General features: G+C 41.7%; 1 protein-coding gene across 7 annotated transcripts; it reads left to right on the top strand.

Annotated features, from left to right (window-relative positions):
- sh3glb2a (SH3-domain GRB2-like endophilin B2a) lies at nt 1–23,603 on the top strand. Of its 7 annotated transcripts, XM_037259535.1 has the most exons (14): nt 1–18; nt 81–230; nt 600–741; nt 8,241–8,369; nt 8,795–8,928; nt 11,873–11,965; nt 12,705–12,716; nt 13,152–13,214; nt 14,472–14,495; nt 15,610–15,699; nt 19,524–19,624; nt 22,300–22,501; nt 22,675–22,813; nt 23,463–23,603. In XM_037259535.1, exons 2-13 carry the CDS (start codon nt 168–170, stop codon nt 22,780–22,782), a joined length of 1,161 nt encoding a protein of 386 aa, XP_037115430.1. In that variant the 5' UTR covers nt 1–18; nt 81–167; the 3' UTR covers nt 22,783–22,813; nt 23,463–23,603. The 7 variants fall into 7 exon arrangements, with proteins under 7 accessions (XP_037115430.1, XP_037115432.1, XP_037115431.1 ...); XM_037259537.1 differs by lacking the exon at nt 14,472–14,495 and having other exon boundaries at nt 22,675–23,603; XM_037259536.1 differs by lacking the exons at nt 1–18; nt 12,705–12,716 and having other exon boundaries at nt 22,675–23,603.
- Nucleotides 23,604–24,597: the final 994 nt, after the last annotated feature.

Genomic DNA, 24,597 nt, shown 5'->3' with positions numbered 1-24,597 from the left:
AAGAACGTGATTACGAATGTGAGTAATTTGAATAATAATAATTTAGAAAAATAGATGTCGTCGTGACGTCTGACTGGCAGAGGTTCATAACTCGAGCCGCGACATCGCCTGTCTGTGTCCGGTGTGGAACACCTCCTCTTCGCTAGCCCTGGTCGGACATCAACACGATGGATTTTAACGTGAAAAGGCTTGCCACGGGTGCTGGGTTGCTTTTTACACGGGCTGTGCAGGTATGAAATGCCGCACTGGTTTTACGGACCGACGCTTTGGCATTCTACCATATATTTCGAACCTATAATTCGCCGTGAAATGCTTCGTGTGCGCGCGCGCGCATGTGTGGTAGCATGGCTAAAACGCTACCATAAATTGATATGACAGATAAAACAACTTATCCACAATATGCATGTTTCGGTTCATGCTTGCATTGCTTTTAGAGTTAGCATTGTTTTAGCCTGGTTATACTACACTAAGAGTAAGACACATACATGTTGATGGCATTGGTGTCAGTGACAGAAGAATGACAGGTATTAGTTTCGTATTTGAAGATACAGAGGTTAAGGAAAAACGTGTTGCAGTAGATCAACTGCATGCTGCTTCAGTTTACAGGGGAGAAGCTGGGCCAGGTGGAGAAAACTGAGTTGGATGCTCACTATGAAAACCTAATGATCCGTGCGGACTGCACCAAAAACTGGACTGAGAAGATCTACAGACAAACAGTGGTCTTGCTGCAGCCCAACCCAAGTAAGACATCGTTTCATAAGATTGAAATCCTGAGGGATCAAATGAAAATGAAAAGTACATATTATGAACAAGGGTGGACATAGCCAAATAAGATGAAGTGACTGCTCCTTTTGATATAATTTGAGTGAATTTCACTCATGTTAAACTAAAAAGTACAACCCCATACCACACTACACAAAATCAAATATTCTCAAAATATTCTCTGCCCTTATGCCATTTATCTACTCTTTCATAAACTTCACTACGGAAAGTACTTAACTCAATCTGAACTGACATGGCTGTAAAGTACTACCTAACCTTGCAGCATGTGTACAGCTTATAGTATGAGGCACCCAATCTTGTTTTTCCTGTCAGTCCATTGAAGAACCTTTTGAGCTTTGAAAACCAGAACTCAACAGAATCCATTTAGTAGGTAGAAACAAACAAGACTAGGGGATTAAACCCCCTAACACAATTTTCTCTTTGTTTTGTATTAGCATTTATGAAAATACTACAGCAAGGGTGGCCAACCAGTCAGAGGCGAAGAGCCACATTTTTGACTGTGTCATCCCAAAGAGCCACATCAACCCCCCCCCCTCCCCCCCCGCCCCCAGAAAGGGCCTCATCAACCCACCCCCCACCCCCCGGCGCGAAGAGACCCATTCACAAATCGGACTGAAGCTAATTGCAGTGCCGATTAGACAAAAGAATACTTTACATTTACATTCACACCTACAGACAATTTACTCTTCAATGAACCTACTACACATGAATGTTACTGAAATGTGTTAAGAAGCTGGAGTACCTTGAGTAACATGCAAACTCCACACAGGAAGGTTGTAGCCGATGTATAAATTTGGTTTACATCGCTGCGTAGGAACGGATAAACGTTGTAAACCGAGGACCCCCTGTATAGTAAAATATATGTTAAAATAGTTTTAAAAAATAAATGTGTTGCACATAGCTCTTTTCATTTAGTGTAGCTTACATTAATCAGCAAGCTGTCACCAAATGACCAGGTGTGAACTTCCACGGGCAATAGCAATTTATTTTTTTACTTCATCTTGAGAGTTTACCATCATCGCTTTCACCAACATCAACCCCACAAGGAGCCATGCCTGCCTATCAGACCTCAACATTGTTGGAAAAGTTCATTTTCTACATGAACTAGTTCAAAGTTCAGTTCACAACTTTTAAAATGAACTAGTTCATTGTTGAAAAAATGAAAGGTTTATAGTTCTTTTCTTTCCCCCAATCACAAATAAAGGTTGCTGCGAGCTGTTACCCTCTGGCAAATCGTAATTTTCGCCCATTCCATTCACACGAGTATCCAGGTGCTGCTATCGCCTTACAATCTTCAATTCAAGAGGAAATTGCTTGAATTGTCTTTTTCTTTAATGAATTGAAACAAAAACATGACTGTGGTCCTGAAGGTGCAAACACAATAACGATCTGCTGTAGGTGCCAGACTGAGGTTGGAAAAAAAAGATGTACAAATGAAGTGCAAAACATTTAAAATTACAGTATATTTGCTTTAACTAACTTTTAATTTATAGTGGATGTATTATTTCTTAACTTTTTTTGCTCAAAGAACAAGGAAATGTTTGTAATTTGATACATAAAAGAGCGAAGGGTGCAAAGCCCAAATAAATTACTCCCGTATTTTTCGCATCATAAGGCGCTTCGGGTTAAAAGGTGCAGACTCAATTGCGGGGTATATTTTGTATTTAATCCACACATAGTGCGCACCGCATTATAGGGCGCATGCAGGCCATGATTTACGGTAAACATAAAAAAATGTCACGGGAGAAAGACAGTGAGTTTGGTTGTACTTTATTCTACTGTTTAACCATGTACTCTACTGCAGTGTTTCCCAACCTTTTTTCATTCATGGCACACCTTTTCATTGGAAAAAATCTCAAGGCACACCACCAACAAAAAAAAGCGTTACACCAGCTTCTATATTAAAATCAGTTATATTACAACGCAAGACGTAAAGTCCTATTCCTATATATGTATGGAGTGTTGAATAATTTAATTAAAATAAATACTAAATATTATTTAAATTGTATTTCTTTTTTTAAATAAAAGTGACAGTTATTTAAAAAGGTTTTATGTAGACAGTGTAAGGAATAAACTATTGAAAGTGATTGTGATTAAAATCCAAAAGAATCAACATGATTTTGTTTACTGTTTTAGACTAGCTCTATAAATATTGCGACAATAAGAACAAAGTCACTTTTAAAGACACTCTGAGTGGCTATCACAGTCGAGGTGTCTCGACTTGACTGTGTATTTTATGTTGGTGAAAAATGAACAATCCAGGTTCTCCTGTTGAACTGCATGCTCTGATTTCCATTGGGCCACAAACGCACCACAGCCGTCATAGTGTCACTGTTAGCAAAAGCACACAGCAACACACACATAAACTGAATATGTGCCGATGCAATACAATCAGACCATCATCTCATCCCCATTCTGCACGCTAGCTTCTATGTCTCTACAAATGTTTGGTCATGTGCTGGTATACTTGGCTTTGAATTATAGGACTGTAGTAAAAAAAACTTCATTGGCGAATTAATACCAATGGAAGTGTGATTTAACGTTAATGACACCTCTATGAGCTCTCAGTTTGTCGTAGTGGAGGTATTTGAGTGTTCCAGTGATCCGAGGGGTTATCGCCTGGGGCCTTTATGCCCCTGGCAGGGTCACCCATGGCAAACAGGTCCAAGGTGAAGGACCAGACCACGGATGGCTCAGAGAACCTTTATGAAGAATACAAACAGGCCTGGAGGTAGAGCTTGAAGACGAGCGCCGAGTGGCCGGGCCTGCACTCTTGTGGCCTTGCTGGGTACAGCCTGAAAAGGCAACGTGGGTCCCTCTTCCCATGGGCTCACCACCTGTGGGAGGGGCCAAAGGGGTGGGTGCGCAGTGAGCTGGGCTAAAGGGAAGGATCTTGGTGGTCCGATCCCCAGCTACAGAAGCTGGAATGTCACCTCTCTGGCAGGAAAGGAGCCCAAGCTGGTGTGCGAGGCAGAAAAGTTCCAACTAAACATAGTGGGACTTGACTCCTCACGCAGCTTGGGTTCTGGTACCAGTCTTCTCGAGAGAGGTTGGTCTCTCTCCCACTCTGGAGTTGCCCATAGTAAGAGGCGCCCAGCAGGTGTAGACATACTTCTTACCCCTCGGCTCGGCGCCTGTACATTGGGGTTCACCCCAGTGGACGAGACGGTAGCCTCCTTCTGCCTTCAGATGAGGGGATTTCTGCAGAGCTAGTGCTCCTTCTTGGGACTCCATCGCTCTGCTGGGTGAATTCAATGCTCAAGTGGTTAATGACAGTGAGACCTGGAGGAGTGTGAATGGAAGGAGCTCCGTCGATCAGAACCAGAGTGGTGTTCTGTTACTGGACATCTGTGCTTGTCATCCTGTTCAAACAAAAGGGTGTCCCTTGGCACCAGGACACCCTAGGCCGCAGTTTGACGATCGATTTTGTTGTTGTGTCATCAGATTTTTGACCACATGTTTTTGACACTCGGTGGAAGAGGTGGGCAGAGCTGTCAACAGATCACCGCCTGGTGGTGTGTTGGCTCCGATCGTGGGGGAAGACGCACATCCGACCTGGCGAACTCGAACATATTGTGAGGCTTTGCTGGGAACGTCTAGCAGAATCCCCTGTCAGAAAGAGTTTCAAATCCTGCCTCTGGCAGAGCTTTTATCAAAAACACTTCTCTTGAGTCTGCCTCCGATAAGAAGAAACAAACTTTTTGTTTCTTTTTAACACTCACGTTCAGATTGAATGTACGGATTACACACGTGAGACAAACAGTAACCCCTATCTTTGCCAGACTTCCATGTTAGTGTAGACTGAAAGTTTAGTCAGCACTTTTTCCGGATAATTATAGGAATGGACAAAAACCCACTTCAGTTCATCCTTTATTTCAACTTTCTAGGCACCCGTCCGTCCGCAAAAGGAGTGTCCGTTTGGACCGTTTCGTCCCTGGGACTGGAATGCCCACCTCTGATTAAAAACATGATTTTACATTCATTCATTAACTCACTCTCATCCACACAAAATATTGTAGCTTATTAACATTTGATTTGTTTGATTTTCCATGCTACAGTTGACCACACTGGTAAGTATTTTGCCTCTTTACTCTAGCCCTGTTGTGTTAATCTTCTATTCACTTTCGTCTATTGTACAGATTAGTTTTTTTTCTATGAAGCTCGGACTGTAAAACTTATTTTTCCGTGCATTAACGTGATACTAAACATCCATCCATCCATTATCCGTATCGCTTGTTTAGACATTTTTAGCAATACAAATTAAGTATTTTGTCTATAATGACTTTGATAACTTATTTGATAAATTATTTTATAATTTGATAATTTATTTTATAAATTATTATTTTTATATACAAATAACACTTTTAAAATGCATTTTGCCACTTGCTGTCAACTTAATGTGACATGACATGTAATCAAGGCTCAGGTAACAACCAATCTCAGTGCATGTGATGTTCGCAAGCTGAAGTTATCAAATTCAATATTGACAATATACTATTATTTTTTATGTTTGAGGAGGAGAGCATTATGGCAAGCAAACATTATTCTCAAGGAAATTATTACCGTATTTTTCAGACTAAAAGTCGCTCTGGAATGTAGGTCGCATTAGCCATAAAATGCACAATAACGTGAAAAAAAACATATATGTCGCTCTGGAGAATAAGTCGCATTTTGGGGGAAATTTATTCGACAAAATCCAACACCAAGAACAGACATGAACGAGCAACAACAGGCTAAACGATAGATATGCTAATGTGACATAAACACAAACGAAGAGCTGAGAACGGGCCTGACGTAACATTCAGAGTTATTCAAATAACTATTACATAAATAACACATTTATAAAACCATCTGTGTCACTCCAATTCATTAAATCCATCGATCGTCCTTTGTCAACAATGAGTGCGCGCCGCTGACGGCGCTTGCACTTCAAAATATTCCACAGGCCCATATAACGATATATAAATTAGATATCAAATAACTATTATATAAGCAATAATATTATCAAACCATCTGTGTCACTCCAAATCATTAAACCCATCGATCAAATTCCTCGTCCTTTGTCAACAACACCGCGCGTGCGCCCTGACGTCAGCCTCGTCGTTATTCCACAGATCTAGTATATAACTATATTGTAGCGTTAAGTACAAGGAAAGACGTGGGTTTGCTAAACGGCTCTTTATTTAACAAAACAAGAGTTCAACTAGCCAACAAGTACTGAACTGTAAGGATAAAAACATATACAAGTTGCTACACGAAATAAAATATATCAAATAACTATAACATAAATAGTTCACCGCCACACGGCCCCAAGCCCCGGCGTGGACTTCCAGGCGTGTGGCGGCGTGGACTTCCATCTCCGGAGGTGGCACTTCCAGCCACGGAGGTGGAAGAGAGCTCCATAGAATAGGACCGGGGTGCGTAAAAGCCATGTCCGAGCCCCATCCACCGTCCTCGGACAGTCACCCGGTCGAGTGCCGGCCCCCGACTTCTATCCACGGAAGTGAAAGAGAGCTCCGTAGAGTAGGACCGGGCGAGCGTAAAAGCCATAATAGTTTTTCAAACCTTCTGTGTCACTCTAAATCATTAAATCCTTCAAACTCTTCGTCCTCCGTGTCACTTACAAACAAAGCCGCTAATGATGTCGGTAGTACGTTGGGCCCTTCGTCATCCCGTGATCGAATCTTTGTCCTTTATGGAAACAACCGCCGCGCCGCTGACGTCACTTGAAATTCAAATTACAGTAATCCCTTGCTACATCGCGGTTCGTTTATCGCGGTTTCACTTTTTTCTTTTTTTAATTTTGAAAATTTGTGAAAAAATTCAGTCGCTCTCAGTATAAGTCGCCCCCCCACCCAAACTATGAAAAAACCGCGACTTATAGTCCGAAAAATACGGTACATATTTAAAAATCACCGCAATTTCTGGATTATAAAACGCTACTTCTTGCACAAGTTTTGAACCCTTATATGTAGTCCAGTGCGGCTTATCCATGGATTTTTTATGATTTGTAGGATATTGTAAGAGGATTTGTTTTGGTAATACAGGTAATAGAAATGAACAGAAGAGAAAAGTGATGCTATGGAGAGCTATGAACGTCGTACTAGTTTACACAGCACAGTACATGTTTCATACTTACTTGTAATTTCCATATACTTAATAATTTATGCAAATATGTATGTACCGGTAACTTGTTTGTCAAAATGTTAATAAAATTGATGCGTCCTCAAAGAGCCATCTCTTTCATGACAATCCCCTTTGTGCATATTCTCTTACATATGGTAACTAAACATTAATACACTTGTGGCTTATAGTCTGATGCAGTTTGTACAGGAACAAAACAGGGTTTTCCCCTAATTTTATCTGGTGTGGCTTATATTCAAGTGAGGTTTATAGTCGGGAAAGTACCGTACTCATTGAGCAGGAAAGATCAAAATGCTATGCACACAGGGGACAGGTTTTATTTCTGCCATTTACCCAGTTCCACCTGTTTTATTTTTCATCACACCATCTGTGACTACTCTATGACTCCATAGAGTAGGTATGAAAATCTCCAAGTCTTTGTAGTGATGCCGTGCAGTGATGTGTAGTATCTGTGTTGTTATTATTTTCAGTAGCAGTTGATGATCAGATTCAACAAGGCTTTCATTTCATGGGTTTACGTAACATTTGGCTTCTCATCTCCTCATTGCATTTTATTTTTTGACAAAGCTTGAAAAGTCACAACACCCGGTAGAATGGAACAGATTGTACTTTTGTTTAGTGAACCAATTCGTCTCCCGGTGCCCTAATTATTGCATAGTATTGTGAGGTTATTGGTAACACTGGCAAATGTGTCCCTATGATATCATATGAGAATACCCTGTGATTCCTACCACAACTGGACAGTTTCTCTTGTGTTCGGTAAAATACGAATCACAGAATAAGTTACATTTACTGAGCATCAGAAACAACCCCCGCTTGTGCACTTGGCCCTGTTTATCAATGTTGGGACCTAAAAACAGCATTGATATGCAATTGTTAGAGGTATTAATGCTTCAAAGGTGTTTTTTTTTTTTTAATGACGCAATACATTTTTTGGGACATTTCGTTCCATATTTTGGAAATGCATACAGAAATATAGCAATTTACAGGTTGGTCACGACCTTAAAACGAACAATGAGGGTTTACAAATATGATCCAAAATTGTGCAATTCCTGGATCCCAAAGTGGGCGTGGCACCCAAAATCTTTCGGGCCATAACTGAAAAAACATTTGAACTAGGAAGCTCAAATGTTAGATTCTTTTATTTGACATCAAAAGGCACAAATAAAATAAAAATCAGCTGTAACTGGGGAGGTTCTGGGGGCTTGTGTGATTTGACATAGAATGACCCTATGGTCAAGTAACACCACTGATGTTTCTATGACTTTTTTTTTTTTTTTAAATCATAAATTAACCCTGTAACTTTTTTTCAGGTGCTAGAATTGAAGAGTTTCTCTATGAAAAGTTGGACAGGGAAGTACCATCCAGAGTTACCAATGGGGAACTTCTTGGTCATTATATGCAGGATGCTGCGAACGAATTTGGTCCGGACACTCCATATGGTAAGTGTTAATGTTGAAAATAAGTTGCATACACGCACATCATTTCTGCGAAAACATTTAATCAAAACGTAATGAGTTATTGCTTGGAACATGCACAATCTGTCCAGAAAACCATTTGTGTTATTAAGTTGTAGTTTTTTTTTTTAACATAACATGTTTTTTACTAACAAGCCAACTTTTTAGATGGTAAATGTAATTTTTTCCTGTGCAATATTCAGCTGCCTTCTCTATAGCAATTAGGAAAACAAAAGATTTACAAGCAGTTGTGTATCTTAAGTCACTCAACACTCATCAGTGTGATTCCATTCCCTTCATGTCAATATACTATTATTCTATGATAACGGCGAGACATTAACGCTCTTTCCCTATCTTGAAAGAAGACAAATGCAACAGCGGTATAAACAACAAATTTCTATTTCCTACAGGGAGTAGCTTAATCAAGGTGGGCGAGTGTGAGAGAAGATTAGGAGCATCTGAGAGAGAGTTCCTTCATACTTCAGCCATCAGTTTTCTTACACCCCTCAGGAACTTTTTGGAAGGAGACTGGAGGACCATTTCGGTTAGTGTGCAACACTTCTGGCTGTCACTTTAATGAGTCAATTAGATTGATTAATTAATTATGTTAATCTAAATTAATTTTACGTTAAACTCATATCTAATAAAGGTCCCCAAAATGGTCAAGCACATCAGCAAACTAGTAATTAGGCCAGGTGCATAATTCAAAAATGGAATAGAAAATTACTGAAATAAAATATAAAGCTGACTCAATGCAGCAATTCAAGATTTAGGGATCTCTAGCATTAGTTGCACCTCTGCTTCACACAGCCTGTTGCCACTCCAAATGTTTCTGTGATCATTTTTCTTTTTCCAGTAGAAAACACTTTGTTTACGATGTATTGTACAAGCAACCTTAATACGATTATACTCTACTTCCAGCTTGAAAATACTAACTTCTCTTTAGTCATGTTAGTTGGTAAAAAGGTGTGTTTCACCTTTTTTATCGTATTATGTTTGTTAGAAACAAATCGTTTTGTAAAACTTGCGCCGCAGCTGTAATAGGTGTGTTGATTGATGACTTGTTGGCTCATGTTCGCTTCAAACTCCACTCTGGTCATGTATGCCTTAATCCACAATGCGAAACATAATGTATAATTATGAATATGTACGTATTCGTGGCCAGACATAACCAACGACTATGGACTGACAGGCAGAGAGTGCACACTTTATTTACCGTAATTTTCGGACTATAAGTCACGGTTTTCTTCATAGTTTGGGTGGGGGGGCGACTTATACTGAGGAGCAACTTATGTGAATTTTTTCAAAATTTTCAAAAAAATAAAGAAATAAAAAAATGGAACCCCAATAAACGAACCGCGATGTAGCAAGGGATTACTGTAATTTGAATTTCAAGTGACATCAGCGGCGCGGCGTGGTGCGGCGGTTGTTTACAAAAAGGACAAAGATTGATCACGGGATGACGAAGATGACAAGGGCCCCACGTACTACCGGAATCATTAGCGGCTTTGTTTGTAAGTGACACGGAGAACTAAGAGTTTGAAGGATTTAATGATTTGGAGTGACACAGAAGGTTTGAAAAACTATTATGGCTTTTACGCACGCCCGGAATTTGCGGAATTGCAAATTGTCTTCACTTTTAATATCTTTTTTTTTTAAATATTAGACCAGTTTTAACTCGTCTGATTTGAAAACGAGTTATTTGTCAGTTTGTTTTGTAGCTATTACTGTATATAATGTGAGGTGCTCATACATTTATTTAGGTTGGCAGTCATAATGGCCCTCCAAAAGAAGCTATGACTACAATGCGGCCTGCGAAAAAAATGAGTTTGACACCCCTGGCCTATACCCTTTTGCCAGTTTGCCTGTATGCCCCTATGAGCCACTTTTTTGCCAATAATTCAATAAAGCAATCAAAACTGAACCACGTCTTCCCTCCTGTGTTCGACACCCGGGGGCGAAAAGAGCATAACCTTCCGAGCCAACCCCCTATACAGTCCTCAGGCTCCCCGACAGAAACGTAGCGACAATCTGGAGAAAAGTGCGTCGAAGATCGGCCAGCCTAGGAGGAGTTGTGATGCAAACTTCAAGATGATGGTGATAAATGAGGCAGTGTCTTCAAACAATTGCAAAGCGGCTGTGAAATATGGTGTCACAGAGTGTAATGTACGGAGATGGAGAGCTCAAAAACATCGCCTAAAAAATGCTCACAATCCGAGAAAAGCTTTCCATGGTCCTCAGCGCGGCCGCTTTCAAGAGCTCGACAAGATCATTTGTTTCAGATGTAATTATTTTCTGTATAAAAAATACCAAAATATATACCGTTTTTTTCCGTGTATAATACGCCCCCATGTATAATACGCACCCTAACAATGGCATGTTGATGCTGGAAAAAAGCCTGTACCCATGTATAATACGCACCCAATTTTTTTAAAAAAATTTTTTAATTTTTTTTTTTTTTTTTTTTTTAAAGTCCCAATGATCGTCACACACGCAGGGAGGCAATGGGTCCCATTTTTATAGTCTTTGGTATGGTCTTAACTAGGCTGGATGTATTTTTTTTGTTGGCGTTGATTTCTCCGACTGCCCCTAAAGGCACCACCGCGATCAGATGAAAAGAGAGGAAAGTGACGTGCGGACATGTGAAAAAGGCGGCTCTGTATGGGAGAGACGTTGAAGAGGAATAAAAACACCCTTGGAAACCAAAACTTGCCCCTCGTCGTGACTCGGAGCCGCAACTAATGTTTCGGATTTGTGTAGGGTACATTGTGACAGCAAACGAGCAGGTGATCGAGCAAGCGTCTGATACGAGAGCATTGCGTTCGTATGGAGCGTGTTTGAAGTGAACAGCAGAGACGAAAGGAACAAGGCAAAGTGTTGTGAAATAAAATATTACCTATAATACGCATTTTGTTATTTGCTGATTGTATTAAACTATCACATTCATTGTCAGTCAAGAAGAGGACTATTATCCCTTCTTTGACGAAATTACCAGAGCACAGTACAAACACACTATTGTTCTTTCGGTATTTATTCAACCCACATTCTTTCACAACATGACAAGAAGAGAACAATACATAAATCAATACTCGTACCAGTACCATGATTTTCTTAAAAAAAAAAAAAAAAAAAAAAAAAAAAAAAAAAAATTTAAAAAATTGTACCCATGTATAATGCGCACCCCAGATTTTAGGACAATAAATTAGTTAAATTTTGCGTATTATACACGGAAAAAAACGGTACTTTTTGGTGTTCAAAAAGTCTTTTTTCAAACTTGAGTCTTGAAATAGAGGGGGTCGTCTTATAATCAGGGTCGTCTTATATTCGGGCCAATACGGTTTATACTATGTATAAAATTATATGTGTGTGTATAGATAGATAGATAGATAGATAGATATAGGTGTGTGTGTGTATATATATATATATATATATATGAATATGTATTTATTAACGAGATCTTCATTTCAACTGACCATGTTACTGCACAGAAAGAACGACGTCTATTGGAGAATCTTCGTCTTGATTTGGATGCTGCCAAAGCTCGTTTCAAGAAGGCCAAAGCTGCTGAAGCAAAGGCTGCTGTGAGTTAACCAAACTCCCATCTCTATAATCATTCATTTTTAATACAGTGGAGCCTCGGTTTTCGACCACAATCCATTCCAGAAGGCTGTTCAAATAGTGAATCGTTCGAATTCCGAATCATGTTTTCCCATTACAAATAATGGAAGAAAATTTAATCCGTTCCAAGCAAAACAAATTGTCCGATCGTGCTACTGCAGCGCACCGCCGAACGCGCAACCGTAGCGCGTCACCGACCGCGCAACTGCACCGCGCTGGTCGCATTATTGTGACAGAGCGGTCGCTAAAATTTAGAAAATATTTTTAAAGTCCTAATGGACTTTCCAAAATTTAAATGGAGATCAGTGCGCAGAGAGCTTAATTTGGTCCGATCACGCAACCGCAGCGAGCCGGGCGCTCACTGTCGCATTGCTTTAGGAGCGTCTTAATGTTTTAGGATGGCTTTACTGCTTCCACTTGCTTCCTTTTGAGGCATGATAAGGGTTGATGCAATCCTCAGAGTAACGAGAATGTAATAACAAACGGAGTCAGTTGGCAAGCGGGTCCTCTCGGCTCATTTCGCGAACCGAATTTCGTCTGACATCCAAAGCAAAAAAATCTCGAATTTTTTGTTCGAATACCGATTTGTTCGAGAACCGGGACGTTCGAAAACCGAGGCTCCACTGTACTTCATAATTAATGAATATGAGTATAAATGAATATTTCTATATTTTACTTGCTGTGTATTCATAACCTTGGCAGTGCGAGAGTGAGGTGAGTATTTAAAACACTCATAACAATACAGCGAACTCACCATTTTCCTTTCTGCCTCATTTGCTTCCATTATATTTTGATAAACTATCATCAAGAGCATGGAATAAGTCAAAGCAAAGCAAAGATTATCCAAAAGAACTACTTCTGACGTGAAGTTAACAGGAGCCCTGTTAGAAAAAAATCCCCATCACCTTAAAATTATTTTAATGCATGCACTTTGGCTTTTGCATTTCAAACCACTGCTATGTTGCTGTCCAGATAAGGTAAAAATTGTTTAGTTCAATGCATCATAGCTGTATTTCCAAAATGAGCCTAGTTATCTGGAACTTTATTGGATGTTTCCAGTTTGTGAAACATGTGAATGAAAACCACAGCATTTGTACTGAACATTTACAAAATATATGCAAAAATGAAATGTTTCTTTGTCATCTAAAGGTGGTTCCAGATTTTCAGGAGACCAGACCACGCAACTATGTGCTCTCTGCCAGTGCTTCTGCTGTAAGGTTTTACATTACTAAAACCAACTGGAAATTCACTACTGTACCAAAAACTACTGTACCAAAAACATATTCTTTAATAACATTACCTGACTGGAGTATACTGACTCTTCAGCATGAGTTTGAATGTGAATCGTCGAGGCCCGTGGTTCTTAACCTGGGTTCGATTGAACCCTAGGGGTTCGGTGAGTCGGTCTCAGGGGTTCGGCAGAGGCTCCACTGCGGAGGTCCGAACACACCTGATTTATCGTGCAAATTCATGATGACGCATATCTGAACTAGTCTCGCGAAGGCAACAGCAGAAGTCACACTGATTTGCAGCTATGTAATTTGTTTTGAGTTCATGCATTGTGTTGGTTTTGTACTTTGAACAAGGTGATGTTCATGCACAGCTCATTTTGTGCACCAGTAAAAAAAAAAAAAAAAACCCCATTGATGTCTTGAGTTTGAAAAAAAAGAATTTTATTTTTCACTAAAGAGGGGTTAGGTGAGGGGTGTCGAACTCATTTTTTTCGCGGGCTGCATTGTAGTCATAGCTTCTTTCGGAGGGCCATTATGACTGTCAACCCAAATAAGTGTATGAGCACCTCATATTATATACAGTAAAAGCTACAAAACAAACTGACAAATAACTTGTTTTCAAATCATACGAGTAAAAACTCGCCAAATATAAAAAAAAAAAGATATTATTAAAAGTGAAGACAATTTGCAATTCTTGTAATGACACACGAATTTGATGCACAATTTGTCTTCGCGGGCCACATAAAATGATGTGGCGGGCCGTATCTGGCCCCCGGGCCTTGAGTTTGACACCTCTGGGTTAGGTGAATGCGCTTATGAAACTGGTGGGGTTTGGTACCTCCAACAAGGTTAAGAACCACTGGTCTAGGCTGTACACAACTTCATCCTGTTAAGAGGTCTGCACACCATAAAACCACATTATTTTAGATATTTATTTGTCATCTCTTTCCCAATAGTATCTGTTTCTTTTTCAAGGAAGTTCTAGTTCCCAGAAAAGATGAAAAAGCATTTAAAAATATATTACAAAATAAAAAATAACCTTCTTGGTCTTTTTTTTTTAATCAAAATATAAAAGGAAGTGAAAGTTACACTACAAAAACTATTTGCGCCCCAAAGAAGCTACCCAGACTATTTGCCCCCCCCCCCCCTAAAGTAAACATATATATGGATAATGTTTTTTGTTACGTTACTTACATGGATTGATTTCTAAATTTCTATTTTTCATGTGCTTTTTCAGCTTTGGAGTGAGGAAGTTGAAAAAGTAAGTCGGGTGTTTTGTGTGTTCTGCAATAATTCATATGAAATACTGGCTTTTTTAGGTTTTGTGTATTTCTGTCATGATTCACTTTGTCATGAACAAATGCAAGTTTAACTTTTTCAAACAAATTGTGAAATAAATGGACTTTGCCCCAATATTCATTTTTTTTGGGCCTGCACCTGTTTGGATAATGATATTGACATGATTAGAAAAAGAATCCCTCTGTGATCTGTGTTGGACAAGTTAATTAAGAAAATTACATATTACTAGTTATATGACGGCTGGGATAGGCTCCAGCACGCCCGCGACCCCCGTGGGGACAAAAGCGGTACAGAAAATGGATGGATGGATGGATGGATATTACTAGTTACTTCCATTTAAAAATAAAGACTCTACAATATTACTGTCTGTATAGAATAATGAGTTACAAAAGATTAAGTTACTTTTAAGTTACATTTTTCTTAATCAGGGATTTTTAATCAAGGACTTCATCAGGTGGCGCACTGGTTAGCATGTCCGCCTCACAGTTAGGAGGGTGCGGGTTCGATTCCACCTCCGACCCTCCCTGTGTGGAGTTTGCATGTTCTCCCCGTGCCCGCGTGGGTTTTCTCCTGGCACTCCGGTTTCCTCCCCCATCCCAAAAAACATGCTTGGTAGGCCAATTGAGCACTCCAAATTACCCCGAGGTGTTCGTCTCTGTGTGCCCTGCAATTGGCTAGCAACCGGTTCAGGGTGTCCCCCGCCTACTGCCCGATGACCGCTGGGATAGGCTCCAGCACGCCCGCGACCCCCGTGGGGAAAAGCGGTACAGATAACGGATGGATGGATGGATGGATGGATGGATGGATGGATGGATGGATGGATGGATGGATGGATGGATGGATGGATGGATGGATGGATGGATGGATGGATGGATGGATGGATGGATGGATGGATGGATGGATGGACTTCATCGCAAACCACTAATGTCTTCAGATGTGACTGTGTTGGTTGGTTTAATCTTACCAAGAGTTTTACAAGATGAAATACAATCACTTTTAGTCTTATTCTCAACCTATGGTTAAAGTCTTACATTTTTAAAAAGTCAGTGTCATCTATGTTCTTTTTCTCATTTCAGGCTGAACATGAACTCAGGGTTGCCCAAACGGAGTTTGACCGACAGGCAGAGGTTACACGGCTTCTTTTGGAGAGTATCAGCAGTACGCATGTAGGTCATCCGCAGCTCTTTTCACTCCATACGTATTAACGACAATCATATATAGTAATTTATTGAGAATTTTAAGTGGTTGAAAGTTTGATGCCCGCAACAACTACGGCTGCCGAAAGGGGGCGCCACGCCTTTCTCTATCCAATCGATATACAGACAGAAGGTGGCAAACCTCGTTGATTAAATTTGTTTCTGAAGGCGCTACATTGAATACAAATTTGTGAGGTCTTGTTACCTTTTCAGCGATTGAAACTTTGACTCGAATACACACAAAGTTGCACAAAGTTCTGTATTATGACAATAATTTATTTCCTATTAGTACTAAAAACAGGAATAAACAAATCACACAAGATACAGTATTTTTATAACTGACACAAACTAATTTAAACAACCTAGCTCAGTGGTCCCCAACCACCGGGCCGCGGACCGGTACCGGGCCGCGGACCGGTACCGGTCCGTGGGTCACTTGGTACCGGGCCGCCAAGCCACACAGGAAAAAAAAAAAATTGTTTTAATCGCCGATCAATTAATTCAGGTCAAGACGCTCGTCCCGGTCACGTGACATGTTTCCCCAGTCGAGCCCGCAAAGCTAGCAAAAATGAGTCAGTATTTATTTTGAAAAATATAAAAAAATGGGCGATTCTCTCCCAATTACATCCGTCGGTTCAGGTCAAGACGCTCGTCTCGGTCACGTGACATGTCACCTCAGTTGAGCCCGCGAAGCAAGCAGAAATGAGCAAGAAACAGAGATGTTTGGAAAGCTTCTTCGGAAAGGGAAAAAAGCCCAATGAGGAGACGGAAGAAGAAGAGGCTACGACTTCTAAGAAAAGGAAAGCTGCATTTAAAAGACTGACGCGCCAAGCCCACTCTGCATAATATGTGGCGACAGGCTAGCTAACGAGGCAATGAAGCCCTCAAAACTGCTTCGGCACATGGAGACCAAGCATCCTGCATTAAAAGACAAACCTTAACCACTTCGGGTGTCATTGTCTCCGATTACGCCTAGGTGGGACCGGCTCGTTTCTGAGAAACAAGCTCAGTGCTCCCACTAATTCAATGCAATGGTGAGTTTTATTTTAATGTCGTTTATACTTGTTTTTATGCCAGTCGTATCATTTTATTTCATCGTATTCATATATTTATTATACATGTATTATTTATTTATATAAATGTATTATTTAGTTATATAAATCTATTATTTATTTATATAAAGGCCGGTCCGCGAAAATATTTCTGACACGTAACCGGTCCGTGGCGCAAAAAAGGTTGGGGATCACTGACCTAGCTAACAGAAAGGAAGATAGAAGAGGAAAGAGGTATAACGGGAGGTGTCCACTGTGTGTGTTCAGGTGAGATGTGCAGGCTCAGACAGTGCTAAGGCGGATGACTCAAAGCAGAGCTCTGTGTAATATGTAACCCCAATTGGTTGCACCAAACATATGACACTGAGATGATTGCACTATGTCCTTTCGTCGGGAGCGAGGTGGGATTCTGGAGACAAATGAAGGCCAACATCACAGCTGCAAATCATTAATTATTATTTATTAACGCACTGCACTGGGCACAATCCTTCTCACTCGATGTAAAATTGTACCTCTGGAGCTCCTACATTAAGGTCTTGATGGGGAAAGGGAGCAACATTTTAATAATTGTTGTGTCTGCAAAAATTACAGTAGATCACTCCGCCTGCCCCTCACCTATTGGAGGTTTTTGTTTGGCGTCACGGTGATGCCAATATTGATTAGAACGTATCAATAAGAGCACCTTGTCCTTTTGTCACGCCGCCCAGCATCGCAACGTTCTATGGCCCCTGCCCCTCACCTCATACACAATGAATGGGTTGATGACTGGGTGCTGCACGCTGCTCAGTGTGGTGTGAGAAGGGCTTCAGGGCCCTATTTTGGTAGACGGTCGCCCGTGTGCTTGGTGTAAAAATGAATGCGACTTCTTTTTTTACCCTAGCGCAAGTCTAGCGTGTTTGGGGTAGTGTTTTGCTCATCTGGGCGTGCATGAAGCAGCCTCGCCCCCGACATATTTGATAATTTGGTGACGGAAAGTAGTCTGCGCTTGGCGTAAAAGTGGGTGCATCGTCATCTTCATGCAGTGGCGATGGTTTAGTTTGACTAGATTTTAGACAAGCAAAAGCAGGTCTCATTTGAGGCATAGGCGGCCCAACGCGATTTTAGTGTAATTGATCGAGGCGCAGGCAGTCAAATTGGTGCTGTCACGACTCGTCCTCGATCATGTCTATAGTTTCTGTCCGTGTGTCTGTGTGCTCGCCCCTCCCCTCCTGTGTGCCCATGATTAGTGTGATCATTCTCACCTGCCTCTTGTTACCTGTCTCGTATTTAAGTCCTGTCTGTGTGTCACTCCCTGTCGGATCATTGTTGTCTTGTTGTCTTGTTGCCGTCATTGGTAATGTCACCCTGTCTTTTTGTTTCACGTCTCTTTCGGTCAGTCCTGTTATTGGTTTTGTTAGTGAGTTATGTCAGTTTACCGAGTCTGTATTTTGAGCTCCGCCAATAAACCTTGGTCCAAGCTGCACTTGGTCGCCCTGCTCCATTTCCACTCCGATCCGTAACAGGTGCCCCCCTAATGTAAGTGGTGGATGTCATGTAGACCACTGATCCCCAACCTTTTTTGCGCCACGGACCAGTTACGTGTCAGAAATATTTTCGCGGACCGGCCTTTATATAAATAAATAATAGATTTATATAACTAAATAATACATTTATATAAATAAATAATACATTTATAATAAATATATGAATACGATGAAATAAAATGATACGACTGGCATAAAAACAAGTATAAACGACATTAAAATAAAACTCACCATTACATTGAATTAGTGGGAGCACTGAGCTTGTTTCTCAGAAACGAGCCGGTCCCATCTAGGCGTAATCGGAGACAATGACACCCGAAGTGGTTAAGGTTTGTCTTTTAATGCAGGATGCTTGGTCTCCATGTGCCGAAGCAGTTTTGAGGGCTTCATTGCCTCGTTAGCTAGCCTGTCGCCACATATTATGCAGAGTGGGCTTGGTGCGTCATAGTCTTTTAAATGCAGCTTTCCTTTTCTTAGAAGTCGTAGCCTCTTCTTCTTCCGTCTCCTCATTGGGCTTTTTTCCCTTTCCGAAGAAGCTTTCCAAACATCTCTGTTTCTTGCTCATTTTTGCTTGCTTCGCGGGCTCAACTGAGGTGACATGTCACGTGACCGAGACGAGCGTCTTGACCTGAACCGACGGATGTAATTGGGAGAGAATCGCCAATTTTTTTATATTTTTCAAAATAAATACTTACTCATTTTTGCTAGCTTTGCGGGCTCGACTGGGGAAACATGTCACGTGACCGGGACGAGCGTCTTGACCTGAATTAATTGATCGTCGATTAAAACAATTATTTTATTTTTTTCTGTGTGGCTTGGCGGCCCGGTACAAAGTGACCCACGGACCGGTACCGGTCCGCGGCCCGGTGGTTGGGGACCACTGATGTAGACTATTTCATTAATAAATATGACACCAGCATGGGACAATCCCACGGAATCATAAATTGAATGGATTATAATCATAATAATCTTAAAAAATATATTTTAAAAGTACCCACACACATGCTTATTTATCAACACCCAAAATACTGTAGTGCCTATTTTTTCTCGAGCGATAAGTCTATATTATAATTTTCCTGCATCGTGACGGGCCTATGGGTATGACTAAATTACTTTGTATTGCTGTCGTAATTTTGTGATGGAATTAATGAGTTGAAACGACAACAACAATGGGGTGAACACGTTTGTACGTATAACTGTTGTTGTAATTTCACTTCAGATGAATCACCTCCGCTGCCTGCATGAGTTTGTTGAGGCCCAAGCAACTTATTATAAGCAGTGTCACGTCCACATGCAAGAAGTACAGAAAGAACTTGGAAGGTGAGAGCCTGCTGACAGATTGTGTGGGTGGATATGGAACTCACTTCATATTATAATGCACGAGTATAGTCAATCACACTTCCTGCACACACACCAAAAAAAACAGAAGCCAAAACACTGCTATTAATCTACACATAGAGTTATAAACTATATATTGGCATTGAAAAAATATGTATTGACACACAAACAAGTGTACTAAACTAAGACAAAAAGAAAATTCACTGTGTTCAATAGCTTAACAATGTGCAACGGGTGTTGGGATGAAGTTTTAAGTTATACAGTAGCTGTTTGTTTAGTGTTCATGACTCTGATAACTGGGGGGAAGAGTGCAATTTATGTGGCTGGGAGCTTCTTGTCAAAATGAACCGGAGGCTCCTTCTTGAGAGGTGGAACAGGCTGTGTCCAGGGTGAGTAGGGTAAGATTTGAGATGACCCTTGGGTCCTGGAGGTGTAGAGGCCCTGAATGGATGGGATCTTACAGCAGCTGCAGTCTGTACCTCTCCATGGCAGTGGTTTCAGCGTACAACAAGTTGATGGAGGAGATGAGGATAGACTTACAGGACTGTCTCAGGAAATTAGAATATTGTAATAAAGTTCTTTATTTTCTGTAATACAATTAAAAAAACAAAAATGTCATACATTCTGGAGTCATTACAAATCAACTGAAATATTGCAAGCTTTTTATTATTTTAATATTGCTGATTATGGCATACAGCTTAAGAAAACTCAAATATCCTATCTCAAAATATTAGAATATCATGAAAAGGTATATACCGTATTTTCCGGACTATAAGGCGCACCGGACTATAAGGCGCACCTTCAATGAATGGCCCATTTTAAAACTTTGTCCATATATAAGGCGCACCGGACTATAAGGCGCACCATTAATGCAATCACAATATAATAACTTGAAATGGTGAAAACAATAACAATATATCAATAATGTTAATATCACACAACACACAAAATAAACATGTAAAGCTTACTTTAATAAGTACAAAACAAAACAGTCAAATAGATCAGTAAACTTAAAAAGGTAAAGTTCCATCCATCCATCATTCTCTATTTGGTCCATGTATAAGGCGCACCGGACTATAAGGCGCACTGTCAGCTTTTGAGAAAATTTGAGGTTTTTAGGTGCGCCTTATAGTCCGGAAAATACGGTACTAGTAGGGTATTCAACTAATCACTTGAATCGTCTAATTAACTCGAAACACCTAGAAGGGTTTCCTGAGCCTTGAAAAACACTCAGCTTGGTTCAGTAAACTAAATGACAAGTATGGGGAAGACTGCTGATCTGACTGCTGTCCAGAGGACCATCCTTGACACCCTCCATCAGGAGGGTAAGACACAAAAAGAAATTTCTCAAAGGGCAAGCTGTTCACAGAGTGCAGTTTCAAAGCACATCAACAAAAAGTCTGTTAGAAGGGGGAAATGTGGCAGGAAACGCTGCACAACCAAGAGAGATGTCCGCAGCCTTGTGAAGAACAGTCGCTTCCAGAATTTGGGGGAGCTTCAAAGACAGTGGACTGAAGCTGGAGTCCAGGTATCAAAAGCCACTGTTCACAGACTTGTCCGGGAAATGGGCTACAATAGCCGTATTCCCATGGTCAAGCCACTTCTGAACTCAAGACAATGGAAGAAGCATCTGACGGGCTATGGAAAAGAAGCACTGGACAGTTGCAGAGTGGTCCAAAGTCCTCTTTTCAGACGAAAGCAAGTTTTGTATTTCATTTGGAAGTCAAGGCGCCAGAGTCTGGAGAAAGGCTGGAGAGGAGCAAAATCCAAGTTGCTTGAAATCCAGGGTGAAGTTCCCACAGTCAGCGATGGTTTGGGGAGCCATGTCAGCTGCTGGTGTTGGTCCACTGTGTTTCATTAAGTCCAGAGTAAACGCAGTTGTGTACCAAGAGATTTTAGAGCACGACATGCTTCCGTCTGCTGAAAAGCTCTATGGAGATGATGATTTCATTTTCCAGCATGATCTGGCACCTGCCCACAGTGCCAAAACCACCAGTAAATGGTGTACTGACCATGGCATTACTGTCCTCAATTGGCCTGCCAATTCCCCTGACCTGAACCCCATAGAGAATTTGGGGGGTATTGTGAAGACGAAGCTGAAAGACACCAGACCCAACAATGCAAATGAGCTAAAGGCCGCTATTGAAGCATCCTGGGCATCCATAACACCTCAGCAATGCCACAGGCTGATTGCCTCCATGCCACGCCGCATTGATGCCGTAATCTGTGCAAAAGGATTCCCAACCAAGTACTGAGTGCATTAATGGACATTTTCAAATGTTTGATTTTGTTTGTCTAAATTACCAGTTAACCCCTGATGACTGCTTACTCAAAAATCAGAGATCAGTCAGAACTGGTGACATGCAACTGGCCCTAACTGTATAGAAATACCAAATGAACTTTCACCTGCATTTTCGGCTGGAGCATTTTTTATGTTTCCTTACACGACCCAGTTTGGTATTGTTGTGCATTAGCCTGTGGTTTTCATACAGAAATTGTAACTCAAATTGCTTTACAGATTAAAGAAATCATTGATGACTTTTCTTTTGACTTGGTGTGTGGTGTGTTAAATGCATAAGTGACCGTGCCATCTGGTTACAGTATATCTTTTCAAATGTACTGCACATTCAGGCCATATTTTCCCTGCTCTTCCCCAGACGTCCAGATGCTTTTCCACTGAATTCCACCGCCTCCATGGCTTCTGCAGACTTGACATCAGAAGGCTTCAGCAGTACTGTGGAGACTGATACACTGAAGATTGAAGAAGTTCAAGCACCTGCCGCAGGGACTCGTACGGCCAAAGTCCTTTATGATTATGATGCTGCTGACTCCAGTGAGCTTTGCCTCAAAGCAGATGAGGTGAGGTTTGACTATTTGGAGCATTGCTGGAAATCCATCTTGCTTTATTTTAAAATCAAAAGGATGATCTGGCTCTCTACGTAATTGAAAGCTTAATTGCCACCAGTTTTGTTGTTTTTAATTTGCACATATACTAACCTTTACATGACTTATCTATGCGTTTTGGTTTGCAGATAATTACAGTTTACGCAGTCCCAGGAATGGACTCTGATTGGCTGGTTGGTGAAAAGGGGTGCCAAAAAGGAAAAGTGCCTGTCACATACCTGGAGCTTCTCAGCTGAGGGACACACTGACACACAAATTTATGAATGGGTACTACTGAAGCCATGAGCATACTCCAATAACCTCAATGAATTCTTACAGTTACTCTAACTCTGTTCACTAGCATTACACTATTTGATCTAATTTACATACTTATTGACATACAATTTACATACATAAAGTTTTGATGAGCTGTAATGTGTCATTAGTACAGTGATATCTGTTTGACCACAATCCATTTTACCCAAGTCAAACTTCAATTTCAACGACTTTCAAAATAGAAGTTCCCATTGAGATACTGCAATATATTATATGTAGAACTACAGTATGTATTCCTGTGTGTACATTTGTAATGTGTCATGCGTCTGCATGACCAGTCCCCTGGACAGCGCATCTCTCCTGCCCCTCCCGTCCCGTCAGGCAGCATTAACAATGATTTCCCGCACCTGCAGCCATTTCCAAACCTGCTCCCTGCTCGTTAGCCCGCACACCCAGCCCTCTCTGTCAGTTCGTCCCACATTGCTATCCCTTCCTGTCTGTTGCCTGCCTTCCCCAAACTGACTCCTGTTACGGACCTAGCCGGTTTACCTGTTGCCCGACCTGTATATGACCTGTGCCTGGCCTGACCCTTTGCCTGTCATTCGACCACGGGTTTTGCCTACACCCTACCTGCTTTGTGTTTGCTTCGTTCTCTGGCCAGGTACAACCTTCTGCCTGTCCCCGACCACGAGCCTGCTTCGCCATTGCCAGCTTCGTTGACGCATCCACTCTGCTCCGCTCCAGCACCAGTGAACCACTTCCCCTTTCCCTCCAATACAATAAACGAAAGTACTGTGACGCATTTGGTTGTCCTGTCTGATCCGTCACAGTACGAACTGACCAACCAACAACCAGCACACAAATCTCTCGCTATGGAGCGAGTGGTCCGCACAGAGACCAGACTGGAGGAACTCCTATGAGAAGGTTAAGGACCTGACGCAGCTGGTCCGCCATCGGGCCATCGGTACCCCAGCCATGACCCCGCCTCTCATTCCAGCCCAGCTTCGGTGACTCCTCCAGTTACGGTCCGTATTTCGGCACCAGACGCCCCGGAACCACGAGTCGGAGCCCCAGAACGATTCATTGGGGATTCCAGGCAAGTCCGACCCGTTTCCGAATCCAGTTTTCCCTCCAGCTGAGGACTTTGGAAACCCAGGGGGCCAAGGTCGGCTACGCAATCACCCCATTTGACAGGTCAAGCTCGCCGACCCTGGACAAGGCGATCGACCTGGCCGTCCACATTGACCGACATGTTTTGATCCGGAGATCCGAGTGAGCCAGGCGGGGGTTGTCTGTGGTCGGAAGGACGCCCATCAGTGACCCCGCCTACCAACCCGGCAGAGCCCATGGAGATGGGACGTGCCTCGCCTCCGTCAGAGGAGCGTTTGAGACTCCTCCAAGAGGGGTTGTGCCTATACTATGGGGTAAGGGTCATCGAGCGGCAGTGTGTCCAGTAAGAAGCAAACATAATGGACTCTGAGCTCGCCCAAAAATGGAAGATTGGTCGCCTCTGCCCGTGCGCTGGACGGTCGGCCATTGGGCACCATCACCAGGGACTGAACGACATCACGGTTAAAAACCGGTACCCAGTCCCTCTCCTAGCATCCGCTTTTGAACTTCTGCAAGGGGCCACCATACTTACTAAATTGGATTTAAGAAACGCCTCGTTTGCATCCGTGAAGGCAACGAGTGAAAGACCGCCTTCCACACACCCAGTGAGCACTACAAGTTTCTCATGATTCCCTTCGGACTTACCATTGCACCCACAGTCTTCCAGGCCTTCGTTAATGACATTC

Source organism: Syngnathus acus, chromosome 9 (genome assembly GCF_901709675.1).
Source record: "Syngnathus acus chromosome 9, fSynAcu1.2, whole genome shotgun sequence".
Classification (NCBI taxonomy): Eukaryota; Metazoa; Chordata; class Actinopteri; order Syngnathiformes; family Syngnathidae; genus Syngnathus; species Syngnathus acus.
This window is presented reverse-complemented; position numbering and strand designations above follow the sequence as displayed.